Source organism: Hemiscyllium ocellatum, chromosome 2 (genome assembly GCF_020745735.1).
Source record: "Hemiscyllium ocellatum isolate sHemOce1 chromosome 2, sHemOce1.pat.X.cur, whole genome shotgun sequence".
NCBI lineage: Eukaryota > Metazoa > Chordata > Chondrichthyes > Orectolobiformes > Hemiscylliidae > Hemiscyllium > Hemiscyllium ocellatum.
Window position 1 is genome coordinate 47,198,146 of NC_083402.1, and position 13,683 is coordinate 47,211,828.

At 42.0% G+C, this 13,683-nt stretch overlaps 1 protein-coding gene across 4 annotated transcripts in view; it reads right to left on the reverse strand.

Moving 5' to 3' along the window:
- The window catches only part of LOC132827416 (EGF-like repeat and discoidin I-like domain-containing protein 3), a 203,588-nt gene that overhangs the window by 105,226 nt on the left and 84,679 nt on the right, over positions 1-13,683 (reverse strand). For 2 of the 4 annotated variants that reach the window (XM_060844111.1, XM_060844092.1), the window contains exon 4: positions 2,978-3,007. The exons of the other annotated variants lie outside the window; for them this stretch is intronic. In XM_060844111.1, the coding sequence (XP_060700094.1) occupies positions 2,978-3,007 (30 nt within the window). The remainder of the gene's footprint in view (positions 1-2,977; positions 3,008-13,683) is intronic. 4 annotated transcript variants of the gene reach the window in all.

Consider the following 13,683-nt stretch of genomic DNA (forward strand, 5'->3'; position numbering starts at 1 on the left):
CTGCAAAATGGAACAGAATGCATTCAAGAACATCAATGAGTGAACCAAGTAAATGACAAACTGCATTATGTCGAATACTAGAGTGAAATGTTGTGCACTCTCTATTGGAATTGTTGGTTTGCGCAGATGGAAGGGTTTTTGAACCAAAGTTGAGAGTGTGGTGTTGGAAAAGCACAGCATGTCAGGCAGCATCTGTGGAGCAGGAAAATCGATGTTTTGGGCAAAAGCCCTTCATCAGGGTGAGAACGGGCAGCACGGTGGCACAGTGGTTAGCACTGCTGCCTCACAGCGCCAGTGACCTGGGTTCAATTCCCGCCTCAGGCGACTGACTGTGTGGAGTTTGCACGTTCTCCCCGTGTCTGCGTGGGTTTCCTCCGGGTGCTCCGGTTTCCTCCCACAGTCCAAAAGATGTGCGGGTCAGGTGAATTGGCCATGCTAAATTGCCCGTAGTGTTAGTTAGGGGTATATGTAGGGGTATGGGTGGGTTGCGCTTCGGCGGGTCGGTGTGGGCTTGTTGGGCCGAAGGGCCTGTTTCCACACTGTAAGTAATCTAATCTAAACCAAAGGCTATAGTTTCTCATCTTATAGAAGGCATACTCTTAGGTTTTTTTAAACAAATAATCTGCTTTGGCAATCATGGTTTTCCTGTGGTCATAGAACTGCTTAAGCAACATCTTGCTGATGGAATTTGCTTGATAGAATCAAAGACGTCTTGTCAATACACAGGGGATATTCTCAATGGGCAATTCTCTTTGCAAAGATTTATTATCCATGACGATAGAAATGCATGGCAAGAGGAAATTAAAAGTCCAAGGTAACATTGCAGAGCTGCTTCATCCAGTAAGGTGAGTGTTTAATATCCTTGATCTCACCTGGATTAGAATGGACTCCATGGCACAATAAATACACCTAAAGAGGTTTATCTGGCTGATGTTGATCTGATACTTCGCTTTGTTAAATACAGAAATCCTTATTGTTGCACTGCTGTCATCGGTATGAGAATGTCACGCTCTGCCTTTATTTCACCCATGACCACGATACTGTCAGCTCTGCAAAGCCAAATTCTCAAAAGTCATATCTGTGTGCTGCTAGAATATACTTCAGCTAATTAAGAGCCATAATGGAAACTCTCAAAAACTGTACAGTCTTAATAGTAACCTCAATGTCATCAGTTGTTGAGAGCCTTTTGCAAACCAGACTCTGTGTTTCGCATCTAGCTTGGAAAAGAATCTTGCACTGGAAAATTTGCCATTAATTCTTCTTCTAGCGTTGAACACTTTTGAAATGAAAGGTTGAGGTGCTGTGGATGAAAGCGTGCTCTTCTGGTGTCATCTTCCTTTCAAGCACAGAAGATGCAGCTGCAGCAATCTGTGTGGAAGTCGACTTTGCCATTTCACTTCATCTCTTTCAATTCCACTCAGAGCTCCTCTTGAATGTGAATAAACTGTACTGCACGTTCTTGGGACAATCAATAACTGGGGTCCTTATAATGCATTTTTTTGTATTCAGCTGACTTTTCTAATCAACCCATTCAGAGATGTTATTACACACCTCTGGAATGGTAGGACTTGAATCCAAGCATCCGGTCCAGGGATAGGGACACTACCACTGTGCCACGAAAGACCCCTTTTATAATGCAATACCATATCACCCTTAACTATTTCACTAGTTTCAAATCATCTGGGTACAGGTGTGTGAGACCAATGACTAATGCATCTGTGTCACACGTGATTTGTTTTGAGACTTATAAGTGAGGTTTGAATCGCAAATTGTGTCAACACTTCAATCTGTGTAGACTTGTAGTATCTCAGATATAGGGAGACCATTGGCTATGCAGCAATTAGAGGGACTATAGCATGGCTGGGGGGTGGGGGGAATCTAAACTCCAGTTTGGGATAGAGAAACCTTGCAAAAACAGAAGGAATCCAATAGTCAAAATGACCCTGAGATGTAGATGCTCCCACATGCACTTTGACCATTTAAAATGTGATGTCAGGCTGTGTCCAGAATGTAAGGGTGTTAAAAATAGATGGAGGACTTCATACTTTATCATTTGCCATGGTTTCAAAACAGTTTTTGTATTTTTTGAAAGTTAAGTCACTTGGGTTTGTCAATAAATACATCTTTTCTTCCTGGAGCAAGAGTCTTTTGCCTTTCATCATTTTGTAAGTGTCTATTTACATTGCTTTCACTGAATGTGAACTCGTCACAACTTCACTTTATGTACCAGCTCAATTAATAATGGAAAAATGGACACATATTTCAAATAAATCTATTGAATACATAGCTCAAAAAATGATATGGAAATACAGTTGATATCTATCAGGCAAACTATGAGTTAAATCTTACCCACTGCACTCAGTCCTCTTTACGCTGGCTGCTGCACAAGGCGAAGAGTATGGACCGAAACAATACACCAAAGCCAGATTCTAACCCAAATGAAACCCTTGGGTTTGCAGGTCAAGCTCGGGTGGAGAATACTTTAAAAGCACCCAAGTTAGGACTCAACAAAAGGACAACTTGAAAGAATCAAGCCTGTGCGGGTTCTTAAAGGAGAGCAGCATGGAAATCATTCCAGAAATCACAAACATTTTGAGGGGCGGATGGATCGTGGGAGGGAGAACATAAAAACGAAAAGTATATTCAACATGCAGATAAATGTAAATATGGCCATTAATACTCTGGATAGATGAATTATTTTCCTGATGCTGATGCAACAGCATTATAACAGGACATGCACCAGGAATGTGCTTGCTATGCAAGTCAATTTGGATATTAACACAGGATATACCCAACAATTTAGAACTAGATTTTCACCAGTGGCCATTAATAATCCATAACACTGTTTAACTAGCTCTAAGTAAAGTGGATCAAAGTACACTTGAGCAGAACTGAACATGCAGGATTGTCATGTAACAGGTAGCATGCATATTCAAATGAAATGACAACTGTGGGCAAGGTATTTGCAATATCCCACCTGTTGTAGTCGACTCTTCTCCATCTGCAGCTGTTGGCATTAAATATGAAGTTAGTAAATGGATAGAAATGATCAAAACACAGTACAAAATACTCATGCATGGATACTTGCAACATTTATTCATCAGAAGCTGCATCCAAGCTAAAAACATTTAGACATTACAAACATTTCAAGTTTGTCAAACTAACAGACTTTCAAATGTTTACAACAGCAAAAAAACAATTTGACATTTAAACTCAAGTCCTGATTTTATTCCATCCAATAACTGACACCATTATCAGGATATGCTTTCAAACAGTGTCTATAAAATGAGATCAGAGTCACATGAAACCAGGTGATCAGACAGGTTTATTTGAAATCACAAATTCAGATGAAGGGGCTGCTCTCTGAAAACTTGTGATTTCAAATAAACCTGTTGGACTATAACTTGGTGTTGTGTAACTTCTGACTTTGTCCACCCCAGTTCAACACCAGCATTTCCACATTGTAAAACAAGATGGTTCCCCTGTACTTTTTAATTAATGTAACATATCTTTCCTCTTCAACCTCTTCAGAGACGCCATTATACACCTTTGGAGCAGATGGGAATTGAACCTAGGCCTCTCAACTCAAACGCCTATAGCTAGTATTCCCAGGTGGTCTGCCATCCTAACCAGGCCTGAATCTGTTTAGCTCCCGCGATCTGATTAGACTGGGAAGTTTTTTTTTAAAACTAGCAAGGTCATATGCAAACCTTGTTTTAAATTTATTTAGTTTATTTTTCTAATCAATCTGTTCAGATATGTTATTTCATACCTCTGGAGCAGGTGGGACTTGAACCTAGGCCTGTCAGTACAAGGCAGGGGGGTGCTTCCCCTCCATTTTATTTGTGTCTCTGTTCAATTAGCTCTAACCTGCAGCAGACCCTGAGATAATTTTTTTTTTCAAGTTTGATGTAAAATAGGGAGAGTTTGCATTACAACTGGTGGGAAATAGAATGGTAAAGCCCACTGAATTCAATCAAGTGGAGAGCAGCATGCAAACTTCCTGTTGTTTTCTCAACTCTGTCAAAGCTCAGTCTAGAACTGGAAGTCCCATGGTCATGCTTCCCACGCCACCAAACAAAAGCCTTTAAAAAAAGGTGGCACATGGCTAGCACTGCTGCCTCACAGAATCAGGGAACCTGGTTCAATTCCTGCCTCGAGTGACTGTCTGTGGAGTTTGCACATTCTCTCTGTGTCCATGTGGGTTCCCTCGAGGTGCTTCAGTTTACTGCTGTAACAGGTAGATTGGCCATGGCAAATGCAGGATTGGGGGAGGTGGGATGCTCTTCGATATGCCAAATAATCTACCTCCATCATGTGGGGACTCTAAGTGAGCAATTAATGATTGTTTAAAGGTTTCATCCTCCCATTGCCAGTATTAACTCCGTAAACAAAATTGTGTATGCTGCTTGTGGTCTCCTATGGAAGATGGTGCATCTCTCATTCAAAGGAACTCAGTGCCTGACCGATGCCCCTCGTCTGGGTGGGTCCAGTTGAGACCTAACCTCTCTCACCCACCCAAGGTCCTTGCAGACAAAGCCCTCCTTCCCCAACCTCCACATTACAAAAGCCCTCCTACCAGACTGAGGTGTGGCCTGGCTTGCTCTGTGATTGCAGACCTCCAGTGGGTTTGATCTCATGGTACCTTGAAGATACTGGGAAGCAAAAGACGCTTTTGTTCCTGAAAGGCATTTAATACTGGCAAATCTTCTCAGAGTAGGCAACATAGGTCTCATAGGCAGGACCCCAACCCTTAAAATCCCCTCCAACCAGATAGGACTAACTATCTGAACTCCCACACTAATGATTCTACCATGCTAGCTGGCGAATTTAAATTCAATCAATTAAATAACTTTGGGACAAAAAGATAGTAATGTTGATCAAGAATCAAATAGAATCATCAATGCAACACACTAATGTTCTTTAGGGAATTGAATAAACTATGTAGAGCTGCTACAGATTGTAGGATATGAGATCAATAGCTACATGCTTATAACTAGACTACAACATCAGTGATATCAGATCATATGGACTGAGGACTTGAACAAAGGAAATTCTAGTGAAAGTTTTAGTTGCTGTATTAAACCATGCCTCTGCAAACAGTGTAAATGGTAAATAAATGTTTACCAGTTTGCACCTGTATGGTGTTTAATCTTCTTCAGTCTATGACTCCCAGAGCTATTATCATATTCACACACGGAGGATATTTGATCTGCAGCAAAACGGTATTCTCTGAAGTGCACTTTGAAATGGCTTGGCTTACTACCTCAGTTGTATTCAAGATGATGGTGATGAAAAAGCTGCAGCAGTTCAAGGAGGCAGCTCCTCACTATAACCTCGCCAGTGACTACAACCCCATAAGTGAACACAGGAGTAAAATTGGCTGGAACAGGTAAAATGAGTTACAGGGCTCCTTTTAGGCTGCTTCATTTTATGATTCCATGAGATTTAGCATGATAGAGTCTCGGAGATGTACATTATGGAAACAGACCTTTTACTTAACCTACATATATTCCTTTGTAGACTCTGTATATCCTCATGACAACTTATTATCTACCCTATCCTTAGGCCATCGGCAAACAAGGCATTCAGTGCCTTTCTCCTCGTCATTTACATAGATCAAAAGACCTGCACCCCTCCGTCAAGCACTCACTCTGTCATAATCCACTACTTCCAGTTTCCCAGCTCAAAAATGAATCACTTAGAGTCATAAAGTCATAGCATGGAAACAGACCCTTTGGTCCAACCTGTCCATGCTGACCAGCTATCTCAGCACCTAGCCCATATCCTTCCAAACTCTTCCTATTCATATATCCATCCAGATGCCTTTTAAATGTTGCAATTGTACCAGTCTCCACCACTTCCTCTGGCAGCTCATTCCATTCATGTACCACCATCTGCATGAAAACGTTGCCCCTTAGGTCTCTTTTATATCTTTCTCTTCTCATCCTAAACTTATATCCTCTGGACTCCCCCACCCCAGGGAAAAAGACCCTGTCTATTTATCCTATCCATGCCTCTCATAATTTCATAAACCTCGATAAGGTCACCCCTCAGCCTCCGACGCTCCAGGGAAAATAGCCCCAGTCTGTTCAGCCTCTCTCTATAGCTCAAATCCTCCAACCCTGGCACACCTTTGTAAATCTTTTCTGAACCCTTTCAAGTTTCACAACATCTTTCCGATAGGAAGGAGACCAGAATTGCATGCAATATTCCAACAGTGTCCTAACCAATGTCCTGTACTCAATACTCTGACCAGTAAAGGAAAGCGTACCAAACACATTCTTCATTATCCTATATATCTGTGACTCTACATTCAAGGAGTGATGAACCTGCACTCCAAGGTCTCTTTGTTCAGCAACATTCTCTAGGACCTTACCATGAGGTGTATAAGTCCTGCTAAGATTTACTTTCTCAAAATGCAGCACCTCACACTTATCTAAATTAAATGCCATCTGCCACTTCTCAGCCATCGGATCAAGATCCCGTTGTAATCTGAGGTCCTCTGAGGTAAAAAGTGAGGTCTGCAGATGCTGGAGATCAGAGCTGAAAATGTGTTGCTGGTTAAAGCACAGCAGGTCAGGCAGCATCCAAGGAACAGGAAATTCAACGTTTCGGGCCAGAGCCCTTCATCAGGATGAAGGGCTCTGGCCCGAAACGTCGAATTTCCTGTTCCTTGGATGCTGCCTGACCTGCTGTGCTTTAACCAGCAACACATTTTCAGGTCCTCTGAGGTAACCTTCTTCGCTGTCCACTACACCTCCAATTTCTACATCTTACAGTTATCACAGAGCAACTTCAACCTTGTACCTTTCTCTTCCATTGAATTTGCATGCATGAAAATGAAAATTTCTTAGTTGGAGACATAAAGTTGAAATTTCAAAGCCTTGTTTTAAATTTGAATTTAATCAAATGCATCCCTTACACATAAGAAAAAAAAACTGGAGATTTTAATTAGCATTTCAAGTGCTTCAGTAATGACAATGTTCAGTTATATTTCTGATTATTTAAAGAACATAAAGCAAGCAATGAATTTAATATTCATTCACTGAAATCACAGAATCATAAAATACAACAGCACATTAGGGGGTATTTCATCCTTTGAGTCTCCAATGCAGTTAATCCCATTCCCTCGCTCATTCTCCATAGCACTGAAATCTTTACTCCAAGTATTTATCCAAATCTCTTTTGAAGGCTACAATTAAATTTATACACACCACACTCATACAGTTCTAGATCCTGATTAATCATTGCATAAGAATATATTTTTGCTCTGATATCTCTGGTTCTTATTATCCAATTATCTCAATTGTATGCCCACTTGCTATAACTCTTCAGCCATTGAGAAGAGTTTAAATTTTCATGCATGTTACCAGAGTTGGACGGTTTGAGTTATAAGAAGAAACTGGATAAGCTGGGGCATTTTTCACCGGAGCTTGGGAGCTTGAATAGAAGTTTATAAAATCATGACAGACACAGATAGGGTGAATAGCAAAAAGGTCTTTTCCCTAGTGTAGGGGACTTCAAAACGAGATAGCGTAGTTTTAAGGTGCGAGGAGCAAGATATAAAAGGGATCTGAAGGGCAACATTTTCAGCAGAGGGTAGTTCAAGTCTGGAATGAACTGCCAGATGAAGTGGTCGATGCAGATACAGTTACAATATTTAGAAGACATTTGGACAGATACTTGATTAGGAAAGGTTTCAAGGGATTTGGAACAGGTGCAGGCAAATGGGACTTGTTTAGTCTAGGAAACCTGGTCAGCATGTATATGTTGGACTGAAGGGTCTGTTTCCATGCTGTATGATTCTATGACTTCATGATTTCAAACAGCTCTATCAAAATCCCTCTTAGCTTTCTCTGTTCTATGGAGATAACCCAAGTGTTTCCAGTCTATCCACATAACTATAATAATCATCTGATACCATTCTAATAAATCTTTGCTGCACTGTCTTCCAAGTTTTGCAGTTCTTCTAAGGTGTGGTACTGTATCTCGAACTGAATATAATATTCCAGGTGAGATCAGAGGAATAGTTTTATTTTAGGTTTTGTCTCAGTACAAAGTCATAACATAACTAAAGCACAGTCAACCCCTTAGATGTGCACCACTTCTTTCAGTCTGTTTCTGTATGGGCAATTTGTATTTTAAATGACACACTGCTATGTGCCTCATAATTAACATTTTAAATTTAACCCTGACCTGTCAGGTATTCTGTACCTTGAGAGGTCCTGCACCTTAAGAGAATTGACACCACTATATTCAGGAATGAGGTGCCCTTTCACTTAGAGGTACATCAAGAAAATGGCTGTGGACCACCACAACTCAAACTTGTGCATCCTGAAATAATTCGTCCCAGTACAGCTACACCATTGACATATGCCCAAGAAGATGTCCTGAACACAAAAACCAGGATAATTCCAAATGGCCAATTAGCCCCACCAGGAGAAGGTGAGGACTGCAGGAGCTGGAGATTAGAGTTGACAGTGTGGTGCTGGAAAAGCACAGCAGATCAGGCAGCGTCCATGGAGCAGAAAAATCTATGTTTCAGACAAATGCCCCCCATCAGGAATGAGGTTTGAGAGCCTCGGGGGTGGAGAGGTAGGGCTGGGGAAGGTACCTGAAAGTGTGGTAAGTAGATGGAGGTGGGGGTAATGGTGATAGATTGCAAAGGAGGGTGGAGCGGATAGATGGGATGGAAGTTCGACAAGTAGGACAGGTAAACACAGCAGTGCTGAATTGGAAGTTTGGAACTGGGAGAATGTGAGGAGAGTGGAAATGAAGAAACTAGTAAAGTCCACATTGATGCCATGTGGTTAGAGGGTCCCATGGCGGACGATGAGGCGATCTTCCTCCAGGCATCGAATAGTTAGGGTGTGGTGATAGAGTAGGCCCAGCAGCTACATGTCCTTGGTGGAGTGGGAGGGGGAGTTGATGTATTTGGCCATGGGGTGGTGGGGTTGGTTGGTGTGGGTTCCTGGAGATGTTTAGATTAGATTCCCTACAGTGCAGAAACAGGCCCTTTGGCCCAACAAGTCCACACTGACCTTCAGAAGGGTAACCCACCCAAACCCAGTTCCGTCTGACTAATGCACTTAACACTATGGGCAATTTAGAATGGCCAATTCACCTGCCCTGCACATCTTTGGACTGTGGGAGGAAACCGGAGCACCCGGAGGAAACCCACGCAGACATGGGGAGAATGTGCAAACTCCACACAGATAGTCACCTGAGGCTGGAATTGAACCTGGGACCCAGGTGCTGTGAGGCAGCAATGCTAACCACTAAGCCACCATGCCTCCCCTCTCTGCAAGTTGGTGTCCTTTCTCGCCAATGTAGAGGAGAGCACATCGGGAGCAATGCATACAGTAAATTACATGTGTGGAAGTGCAGGTAAAACTCTGATAGGTGTGGAAGGCTCCTCTGGGGCCTTGGAAGGAAGGGAGGGTGGAGGTATGGGCACAGGTTTTGCAATTCCTGCGATGGTAGGGGAAGATGCCAGGAGGGGAGGGTGGATTGGTTGGGGGCAATGATGTGACGAGGGTGTCGTGGAGGGAATGGTCTTTCCAGTAAGTGGATAGGGCGTGGAGAGAAATATATCTCTGGTGGTGAGGTCTGATTGTAGTTGGCGGAAAATGCAGAGGATGATGCAATGTATATGGAGATTGGTGGGGTGAAAGGTGAGGACCAGGGGGTTCTGTCCTTGTTGCGATTAAAGGGTGGGGTTTGAAGGTGGAGGTGCAAGAAGTGTAAGAGATGCACTGGAAGGCATCATCAACCACATGGGAGGGGAAATTGCAGTTTTTGAAGGAGGAGGCCATCCGATGTGTTTTGTGGTGGAATGGTCCTCTTGGGAGCAGATGCGGCAGAGGCAGAGGAATTGACAATAGGGGACAGCGCTTTTACAGGAGGCAGAGTGGGAGGAGGTGACCAGTCTATTCTCAATTGTCATTAAACTACTGCAAGGAGTCATTCAACAAGGCTTGCATGTAGCACTTGCTTCACAATAACCTGCTTACTGACACTAAGTTTGGGTTCCACCAGTGCCATTTAATTCCTGACCTCATTATAGCCTTTGTTCACATGTGGACAGAAGAAGTGAATTCCAAAGGAGAGGTGAGAGTGACAGCCCTTGATACCAAGGCCGTGTTCGACATAGTGTGGTATCGGGGGGAAGCTGCCTACTGTGGAAAGCATACTTGGTGCAAAAGGAAGATGGGCTATGGTTGTTAGAGGTCAGTAATGTCAGGTCCAGAACATCTCTGCAGGAGTTCCTCAAGGTAGTGTCTTAGGACTAACCATCTTCAGCTGCTTCATTAATGACTTTCTTTCCACTGAAAAGTTAGAACTGGGGGGTGTTTGATAATTACACAATGTTGAGCACAATTCATGACTCCTTAGATACTGAGGTAGTGCATCTTAAAATGCAATATGATTTGAACATCATCCAGGTTTGGTTTTAGAATTGGCAAATAACATTCATGGTACACAAATGCCAGGCAAAGACAAACTCCAATAAGAAAGAAACTCTCAATGGCTTTACCATCACTGAATCTCCCACTATTATTCCTGGGGTTACCTTTAACCAGAAACTGAACTGGAACAGTCATATAATCTCATTGGCTACAACAGCAGGTCAGATGCTAGGGACCTTGCACCTTATAACTCATCTCCTGATTCTCCCCTAAGCTGTCCACTATCTACAAGGCACAAGTCAGGAGCATCATAGAATATTCCCCACTTTCCTGGGTGAGTACACCCCCAACAAAACTAAACAAGCATGACACCATCCAGAACAAAACAACTCGTTCATTTGGCATCATATTCACCGACATTCACTCCCTTCACCACCAATGCTAATTAGCACCAGTTGGTACTTCCTATCTATAAGATGCACTCCAGTTATTCACAAAGACTCCTTTGAGTTCATCTCCCAATCCCATGGCGACTACCAGCTAAAGGGATAAGGGTAGCAGATACATGGGATCATTACCATCTGCAAGTTTTCCTCTAAGTCACTCACATGCTGGATAAAAAATATCATCACTGCTCCTTCAGTGACGCTGGGTCAAAATCCTGGAACTCCCTCCCTAATGAAATGCAGCAATGCAAGAAGATGGTTTATGTCTTGCCGGGCAATTGGACTTGAGCAATAACTGCCAGCTGAGCCGAGATACCCACATAAATAAAAATGTTCTCCACATCACTTAAGAAAGTCTTTTCTCCTCAGTTTCACCCACATTTACAATACTACAATTAACTGAAGAGTGCAATGAATTTCTAATTGAATTTAAAACACGTTAACCATACATATAATTTAGTTTCATATAACTAGTCAGTGTATAGTCATTTTCAACAAAAAGCCCTTACATTACTTTTCATTCATAAAACATAGTTCTGAAAGAATTAGTTCAGCATTTTGCAATACTAAAAAGACATTAAAATTGATTTTTCTAGCATTCAATATTGTACAGGGAAGGGGGTCAGAATTAATTTTAACTTTGTGAGTTAGTGTGCAACTGATATTGTTAAATTCAGTCTGTTTTACATCTCTGACAGTTTTTATTACCAGTGAAGTTAAGAGCTATTAAAATAAAAAAAATTGGAACAACTACAAAATGGGTTGTGAATATGTTGTTACCTGTTGTACAAGGTCAAAATTACTTCCAGGATCTTTGCTCAAAGGGTAAAAATACCTATTCACATACAAGGGCAGGCGTGGTATGATACAAGTGATTTTACTGACAGAACTCGCTCAGCTGTTTTCACCTGATATGTGATTTATCATAATTATCCATCTGTGCAAGCCTCTATCCACATAGGGGGTTGCCTGAGGGAGTGTTTCCACATCTGACAGGAATTTAAGGACAGGTGAGAGGTGGATTTAAAGTATTTATATTCCTGTAGCATTATTGGAAGGAACAAATGATTTTGATTCTATGTTTGCCAATGCATTCTGCTACCAGTGGATTGGCTTAACTAAATAGTGGCTGACTATTATAACTAGCTAATCCTCTGTGCATTATTGTTAACCTATCAAGATGGCATGAAAAAACTAGGCACCTCAGTCTGGTTTCATATCGCAATGCTTGCTTTTCTAAAATGAGCAATCCAACCATGCATGTCCAGTTAAATGGATATTGTGCTTGAAGCAAAATTGGGTGAATAGGAAGAAAGAAGCACTGTCATTGGTGATAATGAATAGGAGGTAGTACTTGCAGGTGATGGATTGGGGGAAGCAGGTGGTGGGTTGGTATTTGTGGGGTGCTGGGTACTAGTGGTTAATGCTTAGGGATGGTTGGGGTGGTAAAATATGATTCGGTTAGGTCATAAAAATAGAACCAGGGAAAACCACATTTTCTCTACAAAGATCATTCCAAAGCAGCTATTGATCAGCTACTTCTACCTCTTCTTGCCATCTCAGCAGGATAAAATGCACATCAGCTTCAACAAAAGCAGAAAAAAAGGAAGCTAAACCAAAAACTTAAGAGGACATCCACAGAAGACAGGCAGAGAATTAAGCAAAAGTATGGATGGAGGAAGAAATAGCAACACAAAGGCAACAGCGATAGGTGAGTGAGTTGTCACATTTCAAAAATTGTGTTTCGTTATGAAAGTATTAATCATATACATGTGCACATTAACATTGTTTTCATATATATGGGAATCAGCACAATTACCTTCAGGTGAAGGAAGTTTGATGAAAGAAGCTAATGCAAACTAGTTTTGCAAACATAATTCAATTCTCTATTACAAATAATTTATAAATGATCTGATGTCACATTATTTTTTGTTCATGAGCAAAACACACAGCAATGTGGATATTAATGCATCAATGGTGCGGTGTTATGTCTTCGGAACAATAATGTAAAGAATCTGAATTCAACTCACCGCAGCTGTTTCAGAATTTGAATTCAAGTTTTAAAAAAGGAAAACTGATCGTCAGTGAAATCAATCTGCTAGATTAGATTACTTACAGTGTGGAAACAGGCCCTTCGGCCCAACAAGTCCACACCGACCCGCCGAAGCGACAACCCACCCATACCCCTACATATACCCCTTACCTAACACTACGGGCAATTTAGCATGGCCAATTCACCTGACCCGCACATCTTTGGACTGTGGGAGGAAACCGGAGCACCCGGAGGAAACCCACGCAGACACGGGGAGAACGTGCAAACTCCACACAGTCAGTCGCCTGAGGCGGGAATTGAACCCAGGTCCCTGGCGCTGTGAGGCAGCAGTGCTAACCACTGTGCCACCGTGCTATTTGGCATAAAACCTTTACTGACTTACTTATGCCCTTCATGGAAGGAAACTGACCATCCTCACACAATCTGGCCCATGCTCAACTTCAGACCCACAACCACATGGTTGACTTTTACCAGCCCTCCAGTGTAGCCCAGTAACTCACTCGGTTACATCAAACTGGCAATAAATGAGAACTTATTTGAAAAATGCCTGTTTAAGGCTTTCCTGGTAACACAAGGTAGAGAAACTGGCCGATACAACAGGAAAGTACTGCAAAATTACTACTGGTACAATTCCATCATGACAAGTGAACACGCAGTTCCTGGTACAAATGTTGAGATTGGCAGAAAGGTTTGACAAAAACACAACGATGGAAAGAAAGGTTAAGTATGAGACAAAGTGTGTATTAATTGTAGAGTCCCTCCTGTCAGTTTT